The sequence below is a fragment of the Phasianus colchicus genome, chromosome 1 (genome assembly GCF_987193195.1).
Source record: "Phasianus colchicus chromosome 1, bPhaCol1.hap1.1, whole genome shotgun sequence".
Taxonomy (NCBI): domain Eukaryota; kingdom Metazoa; phylum Chordata; class Aves; order Galliformes; family Phasianidae; genus Phasianus; species Phasianus colchicus.
This window is the reverse complement of record NC_143436.1, coordinates 89,311,472-89,335,362: the sequence shown is the minus strand read 5'-3', so window position 1 is coordinate 89,335,362 and position 23,891 is coordinate 89,311,472. Positions and strand designations below refer to the sequence as shown.

General features: G+C 45.3%; 1 protein-coding gene across 10 annotated transcripts in view; it reads right to left on the bottom strand.

Annotated features, from left to right (window-relative positions):
* Positions 1-23,421, bottom strand: part of BBX (BBX high mobility group box domain containing) — a 141,535-nt gene extending 118,114 nt beyond the window's left edge. For 3 of the 10 annotated variants that reach the window (XM_031613214.2, XM_031613216.2, XM_031613218.2), the window contains exons 1-2: positions 23,035-23,177; positions 20,444-20,516 (exon numbers count right to left, since the gene is read on the bottom strand). Coding sequence is in view for 1 of the 10 variants with exons in the window: in XM_031613226.2 (XP_031469086.2) it covers positions 20,444-20,516; positions 23,035-23,339 (378 nt within the window). In the remaining 9 variants the exon portion in view is untranslated. Of the gene's footprint in view, positions 1-20,443; positions 20,517-21,736; positions 21,825-21,952; positions 22,274-22,350; positions 22,459-23,034 lie in introns of those variants that run through there. The other 7 variants (XM_031613219.2, XM_031613225.2, XM_031613226.2 and 4 more) reach the window with 6 other exon arrangements.
* Between the last annotated feature and the right edge of the window lie 470 nt (positions 23,422-23,891).

Sequence of the window (23,891 nt, the reverse complement as noted above, 5' to 3'; positions counted from 1 at the left end):
CAAATTACAGTTGCTCTTTCCAACCCTGGTGCTGCCACAACCACCAACTTTTTGTCAGTAAAGAAAAGTAACCAAACTTGACCTTGCCATACACTCTGAATACGCAGTGGAAAAATACGCTCTGCCAAGCCCATCAAGGTTCATAGGGTTGTGGTATACAGGAACAAAACTTTAAAATCTTATTGTACAGCAATACCTTGGCAGCACATAATCTTTTATTTAAAAACTGATTTCTTCCATCCTACGTACACATAAGTGCATGTGGTTCCCCCCCCCCAGTATTGCAGAAGTGAGCTGTTGCTTCCCACTGAGTCGTTATAGGAATGAGGCATCTCACTGACATGTCAGTTGTTTCTGAACTTTTTGGTCAAATACAACAAAGTTTGCTTCAGCAGGCTGTAACTGCTTAATAATTCACAGCTGACAGTCAGCCCAGTGCTACTGGCATGTAACTGTGTGAACTGTACACTCTCTAACTGTATATAACAGGTTTCAGTCAGGAGTTCATCAAGTAGCTGAATATTTGCCTTTTTTTTTTCCCAAACTTTTCTAATCATTATTTCAGGATGTTTATGTAAGAACTAAAAATCCTTTCAAACTTAAGGCAGGTGAGGAGCGCAATCATTGGAATCTGACAATTTTCACTTTAAAATAATAAATATCTGAATATCTGAATGCATCCAATAAAATTACTCAGGTTTGTATTTTGGTGAGATAATGAAATATGCTGCCACTTCACAACAGTTGCTGTGAACATCCATCTTTACATTCCCGTATCCCTGTCATTCAAGCAAGGTGCAGATATTTTACTGGACCATTTTACTACATCTTGGTGCAAAAAAAAATTAAGTTGCTCCAGGAGTAGTTTTAAAGGTTCTTAATTTAAGTTGCATCTGACATTGTTAGAAAAAAAATAACCAAAGTAATTTCACACACGAGTGTGTAAAAATATTCACTCAGTTCATCTCAGGTGCCTATTCCAGATACATCCATCACAAATGCTTACATTATTTTTTTCCTACAGTATAGAAACAAGAAAATCACTGGGAAGGGAAAAACTGAGATTTCATATAAGAGTTGAACTACTTCCAATCTTAGTATCTGCCTAATGGTTAAGAAAACTACCTAATCCCATTTTTGCCTTAGCCCTACTGAATTGTACATACAGATAAATGAGGTTGCTCAAATAACCAAAGATACTTGGCTGATACACAAAAAATGCCTTCATTTAAAAAAAAAAAAAAACAACAGTAGAGACTGATATAAAAGAAAATCTAACACAAATCAAGAGATTCGTAAGTCTCCAAACCAGTCCTCTGCGGTCCACTGAGTCAGGAGCAATAGCTTTTCTTCTTAACTGCATTGTTCACTGTTATTTCTGCCAACTAAAATCAAGGAAGTCCAGAGGAATCCATTTCTAAGGCATGCCAAAGAGATCACGCAACAGTAAGAGACCTAAAACTCAAAGTGCAAGGATAACGATGAGCAAGTATGAGCATACAACCGCAGGGCCTTCAAATCATATCTTTGATGAGAACACTTGATTAACTCCTTTATTTCATGGTGCTTCTCACATCCTCATCACAGAAATGTTTCAAGAGCAAGCAGACCACCAGCTGGTAAACGGAAACTAAAGAAAAAGTGAAACAGGAATGCCAGCGGATTGGGATAGCAGGAAGGGAGGAAACAAATCCCCTGCATTTCAGCCTTATGCACTACATACTGGCCAGCAACCCCACTAATTAGCATGAGCCATGTTCATGACTTCCAATAATCCCCACCTTGAATATTTTTAATGCTGGTTTGATACTTTGGTTTCCAAAGAAAAACACCTCTATTGTCTCATTAAAGCAGCAGAAATTCACTTGTACAGTTCCAGATGCTGTGTCTGTCCTCACGATCAACATTCCCACGATGTCAAGATGAGTTTGCAACTAAGAGATGCTTTCTGCCAACTTGTTAAACTGTGAACCTTGTATGGCTGTGAGTTGCTGAAGGGCTTCAAGCCCACTTTCCATTCACAGGAATGATGTGATATTACAAGCAAGGAAGTAGCACTGAATGAACATGAAGGCGCTTTGTGTTGACACAGTAAGAATGCATAACTTTTATTTTTTTGGAAGGAACGTTCTTGAGGCTAGAATCTCATCCATTTGCCTAAACTACTCAGAAGCACAAGGTAGGTTTTTGAAGTCTGGTTAATTTGCTCATGATCCAAATGCAGACAACTGCTGAAATCAATCCATTACCTTTACGCTCCTTCAGATCACAGCTCACATGTAGCACAGTTAGCTCCTGCCACCTTGTGGGGCTCCATGGATTTCCCTGAAAGCTTGTTTCAGCAGTGAGTTGGTAAAAAAAAAAAACCACCAACAACAAAACAACAAATAAACATTCAGGAATTAGTTTCCTTGTGTTTCATCATGGTGAGCGTTAAAATGAAAGAGATTGTGCTATTCTGAATATTTTCTGGTTCATTATTCCTAGCATTGTTTACATAGCTGAAGGGCTGGATTTAGTAATCATATGGAGGATGTTTTAAATATTTAAATATCTTTCAAGAATCCTAAGTTTTAGATAGGTTCTTTGCAGATGCACTTCAGTTTAAATGAACGCTATGATCAAGTAATTGTCACTAGCAGTAAATTTCATGCGTATGAAAGAGATTCCAAGTAGAAATAATATGAATTTTAGGCTGAAAATCCTTGCAGTCAAGTGCATTATTGCATACATAATAATCCTAGTCTTGTAAGGAATTCTGTATTTATTCAACTTTCAAGACATGTGTTTTTGCTGTAAAGTTCTTCCAAAAGATCCAGTTCTGTGTGATCACCTTATAGCTGCAACTTGAGCTTCTGATTAGTGTTCCTCCCTTCCTCATTCCCCTTCACCTCTATCACATGCAGAGGACTTAATGAACTACCAAAATTCTGCAAATCCTGATCAAGAACCCAATTTAACCTGCTGCTTTTTTTTTTTTTTTTTCCTCAGAGCTCAATAATTTGTCACAGATGTACAGGACATTTGAAGAGCATTTCCCTGTCCCACATCCCCACTCAGATATCTTCACTGAATCTAGTGGAGATTTACCATGTCATGTATTTGCAATGGTTTTATGATTTTTGGTTATCAGTATTCCACATCACAACATCATGTAGTGCACTGGGAGTTAAAGAGTTAATACTCCAGTTCTGTGGATCATGAATAGTTCTGGGTACCTAGTTCTCAGAAGAACTACATACCACACAGCCCAGAGGACTTCGCATTGTTCTGTTTCCTTTTTCCATCCAAAGGGAAAGATAAAACTGCTTGCAGATAACAAGATGCCCTCTCTTTTGCCTTCCTGTTTGTCCTGACTAGACATCTCACCTTCAGCATTAGAGTAAGGCCTTTGGTTTTTTGATGCTCTCTCTCATTTTATTTGATTTATTAGCTTCAATTCTACTTATATTGTCTTATAGTGTTATCCTGCATTCCGATTCTTATTTAGTAATTTCATTTGTTTCTCCTCAGATTGTTGTTGTTGTTTTGTTTTTAGGCCCATCTCCCTACCCTTTTCACTTTTTTCTCCCTTTCCTGGGTTGTTGGTCTGTGGGTCTCCCCACCCCATTAGTCACAAAACTGGGCTGGAGTGGCCCATAAACTGTTGATGCAGCTGTAGTAAACTGAACTTCTTGGGATTTCCTTTGGTAAGGGGAAAAAACTTTCAGATTCAGAAGAGGAACAGTACTTTCTAACATTATAAGCAAACTGTCTTTAGTAAAGGCCTCAGTAGCTCATAAATAAACTGAAGACCAATGATTACAGATCCACAGCCAAAAGAAGTACAGCAGAAACACCCCCTTCCATCCATAAGACAAATGTATTCTGTTAAAGATTGAAGCAATGAGAAAATGTCAAGCAGTGCACCAAGTCTGCACCAAAAAAATTTATGACCTCACAAGCTTGTGTTTGCCTCCTATAGCTTTGATATTCCTCCCCTATCTCCCCTTGCTTTTAAAGTAGTAGCCAGACAATTAATTTACAAGTCCAAGTTCAGAAGTGTCTGTGACAATCTCCGATAACACCCGGGCTGAGATTCCTTCTCAGATTGAGTTCTGCCCATGCACTGACTGCATCTGGACGACATCAAGGCATTCCTCACAGTTGTCCTTATGCATTCTTCTTCCATAGAAAACTCAGGAGAAAGGGAAATCCATGGGGTATCAGGACTGCAGAAGACAAGCTGTGCACCATAGAAGTGAGGTACCAGTGTCACCTACCCTCACTCTGTATATTTGTTGTATCAACATCTCCTTGTTAGGAGCCATTTGGTTCAACCCCTTCCCTGCTCTGGAGTACCAAGACACCAAACCAGCAGACTCTAATTTGCAGAGGTGTATCAAAGGCACCTTCTGACCTCGGCTACAGAGTAAAAGAACTGTTATTATCTAACACCAGAACAGATTCAGATCCAACGCCCACTGCAAGTCTCTCAACACCATCTCAAAGCACTAGAGAAGAACATCGGGACTGCAAAAAACACCAATTCAGTGCAAGTGAGTGTTGACAATAATCCTTTCATCTCCATTTTATCTCTCTAGCAGTCCTATATTTTGAAATATTAGAAATTCAATAGGAAGATCCCTACTTGCCTACAACCTCAAAGCATAAACAGGGAGTTGAGCTACTCTACAAGACAGTTGGAAACAGTGGCATGACAGTTCTCATAGCCTGATCAAAAGTCTTCTTGGTGAGCCTGAGTTGGCTTCCTAAGCAGAAGCAGACTGAAAAGTACCCAATTATTTCTACTTTTCACTGTTGTCCACAGGTTCTGAACACTCTGAGCAGTGATAACTGACCAGTGTTACCAACCAGTATTAACTCTGCTTAAGTCTGTGGGATCCCTAAGGAGCCAGAAGCACCTGGTACAGGTCAAGGAAGCATCACGGCATATCTTCATTCTGGTTCCTCTCTGAAACAGTACTCCACAACAGTCAGGGTAAGATTTGTGTTTCTTTCTCTTGAAATGCCTGCTTGAAATGTTTTTTCTGCAAAAAACTTTTTGCAGACTTGTGTTCAGAAAATTTTCCAAGCAGTTTTAAGTTACATTATTCAAGTAATAACTAGAAAAAGACCTCACCTCACCACTTACCAGTACTATTTTTAATCTATAGTCTTACTTACCTCCTTTTGTCAACTGTTTAACCTTATGATTTAAGGAGAAAAGAAGAAAGTTCTGAATGTAATCATCTCTATTTGTTAGAGAAACATCTTTGTAAATCTGTCAAGCTATAGAATTTACAAGCTTCTGTAAGTAACAAGCCTTATCAGATTTCCAAGACAAACCTCGCTGCTTTATAAACTGGAATCCACAATCAGATCCATCTTTACCAATTGTTTCACTGGTGCCAAGCCACAACAACTTACCCAGAACAGTGCACATGCCCAAGGATGTGTGCCAAAATGTTTCAGTGCAGGATCAGGTCCCTACACCATTAGCTGTATGTAAGGCTTCAAACCTGCAACTGCAGTAGCTCAGAGACTGCTATTACAGATGCACTGTTGGACTGGGACCTAAAATAACTGAGCACATAAAGATCTTGGTCTTCTCCACAACTGAAGAATTCTTACAGTTGCACTTACACAAACGACAACCAAAAAAAAAAAACAACCATTCTCTCTCTCAACCCCCCCCCCCCCAAAAAAAAAAAAATTATTCTGAATTTGTGAAATAAAAATCAATTCTTTGAAAAGCAATTGGGACCAGCACTCTTCAGACTGAACTCCTAAGATCTCCAGGCTGTTTCATCAAATCAATTTAAAGGTTTTTTTTCCTATTTTTTTTTCCTTGAAGATACATATTTATAATTGCAATTCCTTCTCATCTCCCTCAGATGAAAACACTACATAATCCTTTGGGATAAACTCAACAAAAGAAAAAAAAAAAATCAGTCCAAAAAAAACCCCTCAAGTTCAGGAACTTTTTTTTTTTAGAACATTCAACATCTAAAAAACCTGTGCTGATCATAATAGTAAAATAAGGATGGGGAATATAACATCCTTACGATCCACTTATTTTTACCAATTATTGTCTTTCTACCATTTTATTTTACAGTATAGCACAGAGACAGCTGGATTTGACATTAGGAAGTGAACAAGGTATTAAGAATTTTCTATGAAATTGTGTTCCAGTGTGCTCGAGACTGAGTACTGATAAAGTAGAACCCGCTTAAAACCCTAGGTTGACACAGAAGTCCAAATTTTTGAACAGCAGCAGCATATAAAAAGGAAAGCACAAAATCCAATGAATCTCAGTCAAATATGCTTTAAAAGACAGTCAGAAGGTAACCTTGTTACTGAACTATCACTAAAAATTACAAGTTCAAATGTGAAACCGGAACCACCAAATCCTCTACAAAGCCCCAACCGCTGCAATGTTTTCTTCTTTCTACACAAGTTATGTCAATCTCTAGAGCAGCTGAACTATTTAAGTACAGATCAGGCCTGGCTTAATAAAGTCTTTTGAGCAGCAGAACATTTTAGTGCGTGCCTAGTATCAGCATAAACACATTTCTACCACCTCCGCACATCTCAGACCACAGGCAGAGCACACTCATACATCCCTGCAGAAGTCACTTTCAGAGAAGTAGGAAGAACGGAGGGTGGTATTCATACAGCACCGAGTTAAGAAGAGATCCTACCAGGCTGTGTTTTTATCACACAGAGCAAGCCTTTGCATAGAGAAGAACAGTTCTGAATATTGAAGTTGGATGCTAGCAGATTTGGTAACATATGAATACATGAATACTCAGCAAGTAAGCCTGAAATCTGACATGACAAAGCTATCACTTTTTTTTTCCCCTCTATCAGTATGGAAAAGTAATACTGTGTACATACAAAGCAGAACTTTTAGTAACAAAAAGATAGCAGGTGTAATAAACTTTTACAGCCATATAGAAAATTTCAGGAAGTTTGGAAGTTCTGCCATGCTCTGGCCTTACCTGAACATCCCTTGGACAACTGCAATCTGTGAAAAAGAGTTCTGAATGGTTTATAAGAAGTAGTTAGCTGATACCTGGAGAAGTATGCAATTATGACAGCAAAGTGTTATTATGCCCTAATAATATGTTACTGTTAACAAAGTATTTACAACAATATCATCACCATCTACCCCCCAACTCTGCCCTGTTGAGGTCAGGCCTCACCTGGAATACTGCATCCAGTTCTGGACCTCCCCAGTACAAAAAAGACAGGGATCTCCTGGAAAGAGTCCAGCAGAGGGCCACAAAGATGATAAAGGGCTGGAGCAGCTCTACTATGAGGGAAGGCTAGGTGACCTGGGTGTGTTCAGCCTTGAGAAAAGACGACTCAGAGGGGATCTGATCATTGTCTAAATAAATATTTAAGGTGTGGGAGGCAAAAGGGATGAGGCCAGACTCTTCTGCGATATATGGTGACAGGACAAGGGGAAACGGCCACAAACTGAAGCATAGGAAGTTCTGCACAAATATGCATAAGAACGTCTTCACAGTGAGGGTGACAGAGCACTGGCAAAGGCTGCCCAGGGAGGTTGTGGAGTCTCCTTCTCTGGAGACATTCAAGACCCCCCTGGATGTTTACTTGTGCAGCCTTCTGTAGGTAGCCTGCTTTGCAGGGAGGTTGGACTTGATCCCTATAGGTCCCTTCCAACCCCTATAATTCCATGATTCTGTGGTTCTATAGTACGCTCAAAGACTTCTCTGTTTAGGAAAAGTCTTTTAGAAGACTTTTTTTCTGTTTTAGAAAAGTCTGATTAGAAAGTGAATTATTTTGACTCTTTGGTAGGATGATATGCTGAAAGTTAACCTCCAATCCACCTCTCTAGAGGAAGCAGCAGCTTTTTCAGATGTTGAAGAGCATCACAGACATCAACCCAAACCAAGGGGACTTACATTGAGATTAAGTACTGTATTAATAGTGCTGTAATTCTAACTGGTATTTTACTTTATGATAGATTCAACACTTGGAAAAAAGCAAAATAACATAAAAATTCAAACAATTTAACAAAAAACTTTTTGTCCCACAAAAGAGTATTAAGTTTTTCCTTCCAGAGATTGCACCACAAAGAATGGAGACATCACCATCCCAGATTTGTAAACAAAGAAGCAGAAAGAGGAAGCAATCGACCCAAGATCATGAAGCAAATTAATAGTAGGGCTGCATTACTGGCCTGTTTCTTTTTTTTTTTTTCTTTTTCCTGTTTCATTGGGTGCAATTTTCACTCTTTGAATCCTAGAAGGAAGTGCTAGCCTTTCATTTGCTTCCTAAAGTATAAATGTAGGACTAGAATGTATTTTCAACCATCTCTCTGAATATACTTCAGCTTAAACAGTAAATTGTACTAGATACAGTATTGCACATGCCTCAGGTCATACTTAATAAAGTTCATTCAGTACTTGATGCACATCTTACTAGAAACTTATTCCAAGCTTTTTCTCCTTCACTCCTAACACCATTTGAGTGTAATCCACATGTTACTCAAAGAATGTCTGCTTTGGAAAATATTCTTGCTTCAGCTACACCAGAATACAACCAGAATAAATGAGGTACCAGGATCTTAGTGGAAACAACTCAAGGATTTTTATGTGTGTGCCTCACACGAAAGGCATTATACCAGCATACCTTTATAGGCCAAAAGACAGTTACAGAAGTGTAAATATATCCTAATAGAAAAGAATTTATGGCTTGTTTTGGTCCCTGAAGGTGAAGAAATTGTCATGGCACACAGTACCTTAATTATGAGCTTATGTATCCACACTCATACTTTCATCCCTGTTTCTGCAACAGTAAAACCCACACCAATAACCAGTATCACAATACAGGTCAAGTACAGAAGAGCCTTAAAGAATAAGTCCCTCAATCAGATCTATGAAGACATTTGCTACAAACCCGAATTTCCTTCCACTGAAGCCAACATCAAACTTCTAACTCAATTTGGAGAGACAGTGATCTGAGCCATCGCAGCACTGTTCCTGGGAAAATGAGGAATTAATTTGCAGTGATGGGACCAAACCTTCTACTTCTCCAAAAACACCTCAGAGAGGGGTGAGGGTGTCTCAATCTTCCCATCAAGCATTGGGAATGTATCTGCAGCAATAGTTTAAACACAGTTCCCCTAGCTGGCTTTGCCAGAATTTCCATAACAAACAGAGCACAACTCTGCTCCAGCAGCCTCAGTGGGCTCACATAAACACATCAGCTCAGAGCTTGGACTGAAAGGAATCTTATAACCACGTTTTTTACGTGACCAGTAGCCCACCTCAGTGTGAGACAACAGGAAAGCACCGCTAAGCACATACTGAGGAAGGGGCTTCTCCTAGACATCTCATGCAGAACATCCTCCAAGATATCACAACTCCTGAAAAAAAAAAATCTTGGCTCAAATACTTATTTTCTGAAAAAGAAAGCCTCAACATTTCACATATTTAAGGGGGGAGGAAAACGAGTCAGAACAAGAATAGTTCAATCCTAAGAAAACGCAGTAACTATAAAATCAGCCACATCACTAAAGCATTCTGTTTAAACACTTATGCCAAACAAGAGCTAATTGTTTTAAGGCACTTTCATAAAACATGAATGCTTTGGCAATAAACAGCTTCCATAAGAAAAGCTGCCTAAAATGTGTGACTTATTTCCTTACTGCTCTTGTAGCAAATGCATGTGAAAATGAAAATGACGACCCTTTCAGGATGAGCGATTCATCTTACTTTAGCATGTTCTCTTAAGAAAAAGTATAGATAATATTCAGTAACTTTCCTACTTTTTTTTTTTTTTTAAGGAATGCTTGTTCTTGCCTGTTTTAAACATCTGCAAACAGCATTTCAACAGTCACTTCCAGTCTCTTCTAATTTCTATTTCGTTTTTCATCATATATGTTAGTACTCAGATATACAAGAACCCCAACAGCTGTAGATACTTTGAATACTCTATGCATTGATAGAAAAGAATTTGGACAAACAGAACAGAAAGACAAGATCACAAAATCTGTTTGCACCAAGGAAAGAAGACCATAAAAACACTTCTTGAAGTATGTAATAATTCTTTTTGGGGGGAGCAAAATTACAATATGTGAATAGTTAGTATAACCATACCACTAGGCCTCAGGCACACTCTACATTTCTGAGTACAACCCTCCAACCACCTGAGGTCTAATTCTGCATTCCTTAGTAGTCACAAACACTGGTACACTCTTATCCAGCTGCAGAAAAGCACCATGGAGCTGCAGAGTCAATACATGTTATCAAGTTTTTTTTTGACTCTGTCAAGATGCTATTAATATTTTGAGTGGGGAGGGAGGGAAGAGGTTAGAATTCTTTATCCATGTTACTCCATAGAGTTTCTATGGCATTTACCATTTTATCTTGTTTTTTTATTATTATTATTATCATCATTTTCTTCATCTACTACATAAATTAAGATGAAGAAAAAGCATTCAACAAAAAGCTTGATTTCAGTTTTTGGGTTCTGGACAGCAGTTGTGCTAGACTCTTTTCTGGAAATGATCAAACCCTCCCTTGGCCATTAAAACCACAGCCACATGTCGCACAATCTGGAGGAAAGACTGTCACAGCAGTTTTAAAAGAATCTCTTTGCTGTTTTTACTTTTTTTAATCAAGTAAACAGACAGGTCTGTTCATCTGTACCTGCCAGGAGAAGCAGAGGCATCCATCTCCCACACAGATGTTAACACAGCTACAGCGTCATCTAGTGAGCTGTTCCGTGCTCCTTCGTAGTGGCAGACTTCTGCTATTACAAACAGGAATTTTGCGGAATGGGTACTGAAGTTGTCTTAGAAAACATGTTCAGGTTAAAGTAAATAGATTTACAATTAAAACAAATCTTTTCTGAAAAAAGCAATTAGACTCAATTTTCAATCAGATGTTACCAACGCTTAACATATATTAGTAAAACATGCCTGAAGGTAATTTAGCTTTATTTTATGAGAAACCAATGCTAAAATTTTACTGCAATGTTTTATCACTCTGTCTATATAATATTTTTTTTTTTGGGGGGGGGGGGGGGTGTTCAAAATCATAAACAGAATTCAAATACTGAACGTGTCAGACTTCACTGAAGGACTTAGAGGAAGGTGACGCACTGGAACAGGTTGCCCAAGTAGGTTGTGGATGCCCCATCCCTGGAGGCATTCAAGGCCAGGCTGGATGTAGCTCTGAGCAGCCTGGTCTGGTGCTTGGCAGCCCTGTACATAGCAGGGGGGTTGAAACTAGATGATCACTGTGGTCCTTTTCAACCCAGGCCATTCTATGATTCTATGATTTGACCAGAAAGAAGAGCTATGTTTAGAACCAAGTTACCTGAAAGCAGCAAATTCCACTGCAGTTGCAGATAAAAAATATAAGTGGTATAAAGTTGGAAAAGCAAAAAAGCTCATTTTTCTTCTGTTCTGAGAAAGGAAATAGGAATTAGTTTTCCCAGTTCTAAAAGCTTGGTTTGGTTACATCAGAATCTGCACCTTATTCGGGATCGTACTTTCTTTAAAGCACTGAGTGCAAGTGCTGCCTTCATTAACCCATATGGGAGTGTGTTTGTGCACACGTATTACTTTAATAAATAGGACTCTTAAAGACCACAGTTTAAATAGTATGATTTGTCACATTCTAAACAAAAGCTTTCCATCACTCACAAGCTAAATAAATGCATATAAGCAATGTAATCACTTACAAACAGTGCAGGCATACAGTGCATCCTCTGAATTATCAAAAAAAGTGACAAACTTAGTGTAAAGGCTATATTTGGTAATATATTGTATATATATATTGTTATCTACCAACAGAGATTGCCTCTGAGAAAACAAATACAAAAATATCAAAGCAAAATGAGATCAGAATCACTAATTTAAACCAAGCACTTACTGACTATGGTCACAATTTCAGTCAGTTGAACAGCCGGAACTGGAATGCCAGGGCACCACATGTGCAAAGGTAATGTGCACACCTAGGGCTCACAAAAGCCATGAGAATGTGGTGTAAGAGTCTCCCTGTTTGAGCCCTGCTTGCCTCCACACTCTGCGTCAGCCTGGCTTGACAGCTGCAAGGTCTGACAGCGCTCCAAAACACATCCAAAGGCTTCTCCGTAGGATCCCCAACTCAGAGCAGCCAATGTCCTCACTGGGAGGCCTGAGCTGCCACCCACTGTGTGGGGACACCTGTGACAGCCACCTCACCTCCCCCTGGTCCGTTTGCTCCATCTCCCTTAACAAAGAGCAATCAAACTCTGCACACTGCCCTGTGGGACCACCCAGGATGGCAAGCAGAAAGCACAACACCCGCAGCATCACATCACCAGGAGCCTGCTCCTCCACACAAATAAATAACTGCTTCCCCTGGACCTGCCTCCCAAAGGGGCAGGATCGTCCTTTGCTGCTTGCAAACCAGGCAGGCCTCGGCAAAGAGGCCTGAAGCCTTGCTCAGAGATCCACCTGGATGAGCAGTCAGCTCACAGCAGCAGTGAACTGTGCAGAGATGGCAGAGCTGCAGCTCCTCTGACAGTGTCCTTGTGAGGAAATCAAGCCTCACAGGGCTCTCACAGCATCAGGTTTGGCCACTTTGAGCCACAGAACATACTCCACACAAGCATCCGATGCTCTGCAGTAACACTGAGGTGAGCACATACAAGACATGTGAAGAAAACACTGAGTTAATACCACAGGGAACCGTTGGAGACAGTTTTCTTTTGACACACATGCAGGCAGTATTCTTACAGATTAATGGGAAGGGGGAACACACAACCAACAATTCCACTTAGCTGTCCATGCTTTACTGCCCTTATTTAAGGTTTTCTGTACCGATAAATAAAACTGAAAACTTCCTCCCCTTGCTCTAGTTCTGACACTCGTGCTCTTTATTTAGTCCAGCAGCCTTCAACAAGAGGCACAGCAACTTCTGTTTACTCTTTCAGCACTGGAACGTGTTTTTAATCAATAAAGTAGAGGAAACAAACTGCAAATAGGTTCTTGCATTAAAGTATTTGCTACCAGCTTTGTCATTCCTCATTTTGCAGACACCAAATTTCCCCCCATAAACACCCTGTTTCTCCAAAAGCAGCTGGAAATTAATTATGCTATTTTTATTTTCTTATTAATTCCTATGCCATAGCTCTGTAATCAGTGCTGAATCGTGCTGCAATTTTGTGTACTTGTTTCAAAATATATTATGAGCACTTGATGACTGATGTTTAACACAATGTATGAAAGAGTATCTCAAATAAATTAGAAGGAAGAAACACAAATAGAGACATTTTACTTGAACTAAGCAAGAATTCTGAGACATCCAAATGAGGTAAATGCTGAAACTCCCAGGTCCACGGCACAACATTCACCAGTGAGAACCAAGGCAGGCAGGAAGTCTGCACTCCACAACACAAGAACTGAGTATTAAAAAAAACTTTTTGCAAAGAGAAAGGACAACTGAAGCCAGACTTCAGTGAACTGGAGCTGATAACAATACCTCTTTCAAAATCTATACTCTTCAACTGCTGATTTAACCTGCATCAAAACACTTCCCTTGCTGAACCACGTAAACTTGGGAAGCAAACATATGTGAAAAGTAACATTACACACATGACAAATGCCACACATCACCCACCTGCTGCTCTCCTAGCCCCTTCTCATTTTCAGGAGCTCCGCATTTCAATCTGTGTTTCTTGCCCTTCCTCTATTGCTCACATTCAGGCCATGCACTTGTGCGCTCATCACTGAGTGCAATGGGGGCGTGACCGTGGCAGGACTGACTGTATATCAATAATTAAGAATAACACAAATTGGCAGCCTTCCTGAGGAATTGCAGGCTACCAGCAGCTTTGGTCAGATCCTAGAAGGGGTCACATCATAGAATTGCTCAGGTTGGAAAAGACCTTCAAGATCATCAAGTCAAACCATAACCTCATCATACTACCTTAACTCTAACAACCCCCTGCTAAATCATGTCCCTGCCCAGTAATCCAACTGCAAAGGTGTAGCTGTAGGACAGAGCTCTTTGATAGTTAGGACAAGATACATCCCCATACCTTACCCCACAAAAAAATAGTAATGATAATAATGAAAATATGTGAATCAGCATGATGTGGCTCACTATAGAACTGCTACTGCTTAAAAATGACTCGTGGAAAGTAAATCAAACATGGCCAACCATAACGGTGCTCATTTCATCAACCTAGCAAAAAAGCACAACTTCCTCTTAACATTCATAGACCAATTTTAACACAGAATATCACAGTGTTTCAGCTCTGCTGGCTTTTGTGAAGTTATTTCATGCTGAAGAGTGTGAAAATAAGGAAAATTTTGATTTCTTATGTTACTCTATTCATTCCCTCCCAAGTTTTTTTTTTTTTTTGTTTTGTTTTGTTTTGTTTTCTTTAAATCAAGCTTCATCATCAAACTTCTCATGGTGTTGTTTTCTTACATAAGCTCACATGTAGAAACAAGAACTTAGGATAATTTGTTTCACAAAGGAAGAAAGACTACTTACTAGGCTACTGTAGAAGACATAATCCCAACTATTATCACACAACATGCTTTATCCACTCCTGGAAGCTCGTTGGTTAAATCTTGACTGGGGAGGTTATGGGGAGAAAAGGAAAGAAGAGAAAGAAAAAAGAGACTATTTTGGACAATGCAGATGCTTGAAGGTCCTTACGTAACTGACAGAAAAACCATACTTGGGAAATACCTGATCAAAGCCACCAACCAAACACATTAAAGTTCACTCAGAAGTTTCCTTCCTGCTAAAGACACTGCCCGGCACATTCAGCAGCACAGAGCAGCCACTACGATGTGGTCAACCCACCACAGGCCAGTGTTCAAGCTTTCCTCACTTGAACCCTGCCATGGGCCAATTCATCTGTCATCAGCAATGCTGAGGGGCTGCCTTTCACCCTGCGCACCTGGTCCTGGGAAAGTCACTCCTTCCTGAGAAGGCAGAAACCTTCCTGGTGCTGCACCTACAAGAGGAAAGTAACCATGCAGCAGGGCACTGGGTCAGCATGGTCCCTGTTAGGGATTCTGTTGAGAGACATTCAATTTAATACAGACTACTGTCCTCAGGAAAAAAAAGAAAAAAAAAATCAGGCACCAGGATGAGCAACTCCCCACTTCCCCTTAGCAAGGAAAGATGCAGACAGGATTTGTTGAGGTTTCTGTCACAACAGTTTCCACTTGAACTAAGTTCAGAGAACTTACATCTCATGCTGTGGAAGCCCACTGAATTTCTTTCACCTTTGCTGGAAGAGATGCTCAGTGACAACAAGGGTCAGTGAAATGCTGTTTCTTACTTTTGAAGATTTTCACATTTTATGAAGTCTTTTATACTGAACACCCACGTGGAGGATTTCTGATAAGAATTCTGTGCTTCCCAAGCAATGGATTTTCTTAGTGTAATTGCATAAAATCCAGTTAGCCTTTCTTCTCCTTGCTAAAACTGAAATTTCGTTGTAGCAGCTTTTTGTATACAGAGATGTCTGAAGCTGGTTTATTTTCACATGCTGAATTGTGCATGCTCACAAGGACTTGCTATTACTCTGTGCATTTGTGTACTATGAAGGAAAAGGCAGGAACATGGGAAAACATCAAACCCATGCTCTTCCTCTTTGTTGATTCATCTTTTGTTATCAACTTCATAGACACTAGAAATTATAAAAATGCTACCATCGCTGCAAATGCTACAATTGTGTCTTCACTAGCTGAAGTTTCCTTTTCTCCTCAAGTAGATCTCCTATTTTAAAACCAAAGCCACCTCATCTCCACAGTAGCTAAACACTGATTTTCAGCAAATCTTAAAGTCTTACATGAAATACCTTTAATGGGCTTAGAAACAAAAGTTCAAATTGGTAAGTCAGGCTTCTTAACAAAATAGGGCCAGAACACTAAAGCAGGCTCTTCTGTCAATTTCACATTCCACAAAAAAGTTAGTTGCAACTTAGCACTATTTTGTGAACATTAAATAAAAACAATGTTGTCATAAAAAACTATTCAGACCAACGCATATTTCTTTTTTGAAAACCAATATCTGATTTCATAAAGTTAACACACAAGTTTGTATTAAATAGCATAATACACACTGTAGCCCAAATAGCACGTTCAGTGGCAAAAACTCTTCAGTAAGCCCTCCTCTCAATCTAAACTCTCCTGTCAATAGCAACAGAGTTGAAAGCCAGCAGCTTCACACTACTCTAAAATACTTTTTTTTAAAGTTGTGCTACAGAGGAAGTTGGATATTTGCATGAGATGCTCAGCTGACAGAATTCAGTGAGACCACTCACACATCAAGATGGGCATTTATCAGGAAAGCTTTGTAGGGAGCATACACTGAGGAAAGGGCACAACTAAGGAGATGTGGGTTTGATTCCATTTCTTGCTCACACTGCTAAATGGCTGCAGACAAGCCTGTGCTGCTTCACTGTTCTGTATCTCAGGTGCCTAGAACAGGGATAAGAAGTGACTGTTCCTTGTTTTGAGGTCTGTGATTACAGCATGACCTATGTGCTTTTCCAGACAGGGCACAAGTACGTGAACAAGGCAATGCCAATTATTAATAATACAGTTCAGAGAACAGCGTGAGATTTGTCGTTTTTATTTTTCCCTAGAACACTGCAATCTAACAGCAGGCTGTCAATCCACACTTCAGGTAACCCCTACACCGATTCAGGTCTTACCCCATCTGAAACCTATCAAGAAGAGTAACAGCTGGGGGTCTTCTATGGAACTCACATGCACCAGGCTCAGCGCACCACCCTCAGAAAGAAGCACTGCACCATCACTAAAATTTAAATAACAATAGTTATAAATAAATAAATAGCAGTAGAGGTAAAAAAAAAAAAAAAAACAGGGAGTCTGCTTCTGACAATGAATTCCCCTAATAATACGGGGAAGAAAGGAAAAGGAATATAGATAATACTGAAGAAGAAAAAGCTGACTTCATCCTGTTTCTCTCCCCACCTCCAGAAGCAGTTTGAAATACATATGACCATTATGTCAAGCCAGTTTTGCAGACTCCTAAGTAATAAAGAAAGCATACATTATTATGGTTACAGTGAAGTAAAACAGTATCCATACTGTGCTAAAACAAACTTAATTCACTCAGGTAAACTGTTCCCATATACGGGCACAGCGCAATTTAATGAAGGGAAGTTTCATTAGCCTCCATCTGCAGGTAGAGAAGGATATATGGCTGCATTTCCATGAGTATGCTCTGACCCTGTGAACCTTCAGCCCACCACAGCCCCCACCGGGCCATCACCCACACGCAGGGCAGAGGATGCAACCCAGGCACACAATTTGGAAAGCAGCTGCTGGTTTTAACAATGACAGCGTGAGTTATGGTGAGGAATTAGAACCAGAGTTTCAGTTCAGCTCCAGCTTTAATTTCTAGTATCTTCCTCCATCACAGGGCCACCTTCTCACAAACGTGGAGCCCTGTATGTGCCATACACAGGCCAAAGAGAGGTGGCATTACAGCTCACAGCTGCCCAGGTGTCACTGCAGGTGTGTTTACAGCCTTCACACCACAGCAGAACCTGCATGCATGTGGCATACACCTCGCTGGTATGTTTCCGCACTACCGCACATAGTGAAGAGCAACTCCCCCCAACCACTTGCTCCAAGTTCCCTAACTTCCTAACAGCTTGCTGCAAGCCCTGTCCAGAACATCACTGACCCTCAGCCCACAGAGTACAAGCAGCAGCAGCAACCTGGAAGAACTATCAGCCCTGAACTCAAGCAAGGATATCAGTGAATTTAGCAAGGCTTGTCACATGCTTAAAGATGTTTGTGTGCTTAGAGGACTGCAAGCTGGAGAACCACTAACTTCTGAACAGAGTGCATTACAAGCGTTCTGGAAGAAAAAAAAGTGCAAGGTATAAAACGAACGCATGATTACCTCTGATATTTAATGTGGAAAATGTGACATTTAAGATCTTTAATTATTCACACAACATCTATGACAGAGAACGTTTTCCTCCTTGAATGGGAAAACAAGCATGGACAAATTCCTCTCACCATAACTCCTCTCCTAAAGAGAGCTCCCACTGAAACCTAGGGGAGCTTTGCAGGCACTGGGTACAGAGCAAGCAGTCTCCAGCAACTCCAAAACACCTAGGGCAACTTCCTGACATACTGTAAGTTTAGCTCAAAACACAAGCTTCCTAAATTGTGGGTCTGCTTTGAAACACTTTATCAGCTCGCTGTGCTGAGAGGCAGGGGAGAGCACAACAAACTTTTGAGACAGGGGCCAATGCCTGAGAATTTCTCGTGGCCCCTTCCTAAGCAGATCTCCACCTCCCAAGCCCGTGACACACCAGCACTCTACCTGGCACTGCTTCCCAAGGCCATCCTGTACACCAGGCCTGGATTACTGAACACCAGCCATGGATGGATACTTCAGTGAGACTTTGTAATAAAGAACATCTTTGTTGTTACCAAAACAAGCACTCCTTAAAGTAAACGGATATTTCTAGTTGTGGCCAAATCTAACAAAATCTTTACTCTCCCCTTTAAATGGCTATGTTATTATTATTACATTTTAAGCTATGAGGAAATATACTTCTCAACCTCCTCTAAAACTTCCATCGTGCCTTTTTGTTCAAAAGGACACTTCTTCACAATCTGTTCGAGCCAGATCAATATTAGGCAAGTGCTACACTTAGCACTACACAAAACGGAGGCCCATTCCTCTTAGAAGTTGCAGGCAGATGATTATCTCCACTTCACTTCTAGGACTGAACTCCCATGCACACAGTAGGCTTCGTCACATAAAACTAAAGCTATAAAATGCCTGAAGAGCTCACCTGAAGCAAAGTCTCCATGGTGCTCTTGCTCATTATCGTTTACCATTGCTCCAAATAAAAAAGAAGTTCTAGGCACTTATAGACCTCTAACCCAACTCTTACCTGAAAACAGAAAATTAAGCCCAAAAATCAGTATACACGTAACTCAGCTCTGAACAACAGTTTAAAGCTTACCAGCCAGTTTTTGAATTTCCCAGTGTGTTCTTACTTTAGGAAAAAATCATTGCATCAATTATTCTACGCAGAGCAGGATGTCAGTAATGCTACAGAACAGAAAGCAACAATCTGTCATAAAGAATTCCAGTAGTTTAATCTGGTGTTTATAGTCCCAGGCCTACACACACCAATCCCACCGCCCATAACATCTGGAAAAATGGAGATTTGGGTGCAATTCTACAGGAACTGAAGGACAGGCAGCACTGTCCCTCTGACCCACCTCCCCACAGCCGTAATCCCAGCCTGAAGAACAGGTCCACAGTCACAGCATCACAGAGTACAGCTGCTCCCTGCGGCCCCCTTCTAGCTGGCATGTTTGGGACCATCACTTATCACAAGTCTGCTGTACGCTGACTGGAAAAGGTCACGGCTATGTTATTAATCCTTCATGTTTATGAGCGCTAAGCTTATCCCAAATGCATGTCTCATTTTGTTTTCTGTTAAGTATACAAGATTGCCACTAAAAAGGAGTATACAGATGCACACACACACACACACATATATATATATATACACAAAAATAATCTCCCACTTCCTCATTTTAGGCCCAAAGCAGTTCAGTGCCACTGTGGGCAAAGGCATGAAAGGTGCTCCATGTGGCACACACTTCATACTATCTATGAACACAACCTCCACAAATATACAACCTCTCCTTAACATAACCTCATCCACTCCAGCTCTGAAACCAAATTCTTCATCAGGAAGTGTCAGAACTTTTCCACAGCATACGGAGAGAACAGGAAGCTGCACACTGGAAGGCTGAGGAATACTACTACTAAGTCACTAAGATACGTCTTTCAGATTGAGAGGTACCTGCATTCATCAATGACAAAAGGAAAAAAATAAAAATAAAAATAAAAAAACCCCAGCAACACAGAAACAGTATGGGTGGAATTCTAATTAACACTGTTTACGTGTTAGAACTGAACCAACTCCTGCTGTAGTAGCAGTGCTGTTATGTCAAACTTTTCACTGATTCCCAAACTGCAGAAATTTCCCATCATCTGCTCCAGTGGTTGGTATTTTCCATGTTTTTCCCCTCACCACTATCTCAGCAAGTTTTTGACCACCACACTGCACTCTGCACGTCTTAACATTACTTTGGTTCAAAACTTCAGCCCTAAGCCAATGAATTCATCATCCTTACAAAACAGGGTTCAAGAAAATAAAAGGAGAAACTAAGCAGCACTGAAAAGATGGGAGATGCAACGATGCACAGGTTATTCTGTCTGACACCTGTGCAGAAACTTTGCAAGCCAGCAGCTGCTGCCAGCACCGGGAGAAGACATGTTCCTGAGGTGGCAGAACCCAAATGAGCATCTTCCATGTCCGAGGTGGCACCAAGAGCTGCTCTGTCTCAGGAGCAAGAAGTGAGCTCTTTTTCTGTGTGTATGCTTTACATACTCACCCAGGAAGGCAAGTGGAAACTACAGACAGACGAAGATGAAGCTGTCTCAAAGCCTTTGTCATGTGATAGTGACCTATAAAGTATCAAATAAAGGCACACCATCAGCACACCGTCATTTTACAATATCACAGCCCGCCGCGGCACTGACGAGAGGAACGGTCCCAAAACTTGAGGGCAGCTTTCTCCTCGCCCCACCCCACCTGAGCTCCGAGCACAACACGGCAGCAGCAGGAAGCCTTCGGGAAGGCGCAAACAAAAGATGCACCGTGCCTGCGGAGGGCACAGGGAGCAGGTCGCCGTGCGTGCAGCAGCAGCAGCAGCAGGGTGGCTTATTCCTCCTCTCTCTGCCCGGCGGCCGTTCGGGTGCACACGCAGCACTGCGAGCAGCACGCGTAGGGTCGCCCCACGCGAGATCATCGCCACACGGGAACGAGGGGCGAGGCGGAAAGTTGCGCACGGGGGCAGCGGGCAGCTCCGAGCAGCACCGGGCGGCCGCAGGTACCGGAGCCCGAGAGAGATGGCTCCGGGCAGTGCCCGCAGCCCCGGGCACGGGGGCCCAGGCCGCCGCCCGTGCGAAGTGTAGGGCCAGCGGAACCCGGGCTGCGGGGTGGGGTGGGAAGGAAAGGTATTAAATATGGAGCGAGGCTGCCGCCAGCCGGGGTTCGCCGCGGCTCTGCCCCCACGGAGGCATCCCCAGCCCGCCGCCGGTCCCCATCAAGTTTGCATCTTAGTTACAAAATGTCGATCTCGAAGGCTGACAAGACACAGGGAGACGGGGAGAGGAGCGGAGAGCGAGCGAGCGAGAGTCAGGGAGAGAGAGCGAGAGAGAGAGAGAGAGAGAGCGCAGAGAGTCCATCTTGCTTTGAGGGGGGAGGAGAGCGGCAATAATGCAGCGCATAAATCTCGCCCTCCCGGGGGGAAACTCTGCCCAACACCTTTGGGGGCGGGCGGCGGGGCCGCGGGGCTCGGGGCGCTGCGAGCCGCCCCCCGGCGGGGCCCGGCCGCGGCGGTGGCAGCGCGCACCTCCCGCCGCTCCCCTCCTCCTCCCCGCGGGCCCGGGCGACGATCCCGCCGCCGCCGCTGCCACCGGGAGGAGGTGCCGCCGCCGGGAGCAGCGCGGAGCCCGGCCCCCGCCCGGCGCCGCTCGGTGCTGCCGGGCTCGGCGCGGGCCCCCGGCCGCCCGGCGGCGGGGCTCGGACGTGTCACCGGCAGGACGGGCAATGGTTTCGGCGCCCCAGGCCCGAGTGACCGCCGCCGGCCTGGCGGGGCCCCGGCCTCCCCGCGCGCACTCACCTCCGAAAAACAACTTTTACACGCGGGCCTCCCCCGGAAAAAGTCGCGAATCCGCCCCTCGCGCGGCTCAACCCCCGCGGCCCCCGGCCCGGCCCGGCCGCCGGGGGGAGCCGGGCTCGCTCGCTCGCTGCCCGCCGCGCGGGGCGGAGGGCGGGGAGCCGCCGCCGGTGCTGCCTCTCGCCCCGCCGCGCGCGTCCTCGCATCGCCGCCTTTTACCTTCCTCGCCCGGCGGAGCGGCATTCCCAGCGCAGACCTGCTGCCGTGCGGCGCCAGGATTAGCGGCGCTGCCCGCCCGCTCCGCTCCTCGCCGCCAGCCCTTCCTTCCCCGTCCTCCTCCTCCTCCTCCTCTTCCCCGCCTGCCTACCCCGGATCGGCTCTCCCAGCCGCCGCGCAAGTTTCATACATTGCAAATAAACCCGAGAGGAGGAAGAGCGAAGCGGCTGCCGGGGGGGAGGAGAGCGGCGGCGACGGGCTGCGGGCGGAGGGCTGCTCCCGGTAACGCGGCGCGACCCGGGCTCGCGGCGCCGAAGAAGAGCCCGGCGCCCACCCGGCGCCCCTCGGGGCGGCCCCCGCCAAGTTTTCTGTCACCGCCGCCCCCCGATGTCACCGCTCACCTCCGCGGCCTGCCGCTCCGCCGCCAACTCGCCGAGCGGACCCCCGTTTAGCCCCGCCCGCTCCTCGCCGCCCCCCGGGGCCGGGGCCGCCGCCGCCCCGGGCGCATCGCCGATGACTGCCGGAAAACGCGCAGGCACCCGACTCCCCGCCCGGCCCGGCCCCGGGGCCGCCGTCTTCTCCGCCGCCGCGGCGGGCGGTGCGCGGTGCTCTCCCCGGCCCTCCCTCCGCCCCGCGGCGGGCGATGCCGCCCCTCGGGATGAAGTTTGCCCGCCGCCCTGTCAGCCCCGCGGCCGAGCGGCCGCCGATGGCTCGCCCTCCTCCTCCTCCTCCTCCTCCTCCTTCCCCTTCCTCTCCGCGGCGGCAGAGGTGCCCGCTCGCAGTGCAGCCTGGCACCGGCCGGCCTAGCGCTGCCTCCCCTCCGTCACAGCTCCCCGCGTCTCGCCGCGAGCCCACCCGCCCTCCCCTGCCCAAACTTTCCGACGCGGGCAGCGGCCGCCCGAGCGACAGGGCAGCTCCGGCGGCCGCAGCCGCGCGGCGCACGCCGAGCCCCGCGCCTCCCCGCCGGCCGCCGCCGGGGCCCCGGGGGCTGCCCGGCCGCCGGGGCGCGGAGGGGAAAGTGCGGGGCGCGGGCACCCCGCCGCCCCCCGCTCGGCCGCCCGCCGCCCGCGCTCCCACGCACTCACCTCGCTGTGGCCGGAGGGCGGGCGGGCAGCGCGCCGCTGGGCCGGAGCGAGGCGCGGCGCGCGGCGGAGCCCCTCCGCCTCGGCGCCCGCGGAACGCGGCTCCACACAGAGCCATGCAACCCGGGCAGAGCCACAACACTCCCCGGGATATAAGGCGGCTCGCCATTGGCCGGCGCGCTGAGGGACGGGCCCGGCAGCCATACAGCGCCGCCGTTACACCCGCGGCCCGCCGGGGAGCCGCCGGCGCACACACACATACACACACACACACGCACACACACATACGTACGCACACATACGCACATACTCCCCGCACACGCTCACACAAAGATCGCCGAGCGGGGCTCGGGGCGGCCGAGCGGGGCAGGTAGCGGGGCCTCCGAGCCCCCGCCGGCAGGGAGACGCGGGGCGCTGCCGCTGTCCGCCGGCCGCTGTCCGCCGGCAGCGCGGGGATGGCAGTGAGAGAGAGAGCTACGCGTGCCCCGGGCGGCGCCGCGGGGCTACGGGCTGCGGGCACGGCACGTACCGACCCCGCACGGCCGCCCCCGCCATCCCGGCGGGCTCCCGCGTCCCCGCCCGTAACTTCCTCTGTCAAGTTGGGAGCGGAGAAGTTGTGGCGGGCGTCGCCGCTCGGCCCCGAGGCGCGGTGCCGGGGCCCGGGCGGTGCGGAGGCGGGCGGCGGTGCCCGGGTGCTGCGGGGCGCGGCTGGGCGCAGAGGGCCTCGCCCCGGCGGGCTGCGGGCTGCGGAACCGCCGGGTGCAGCGGAGGCTGCTGCTGCGGGCGCGGGCGGACGGCAGCCGGCGCCAGGGGGACGCTGCGGGGTTCGGCGCGACCTGCGTGGAAAAGCCCCGTTCCCG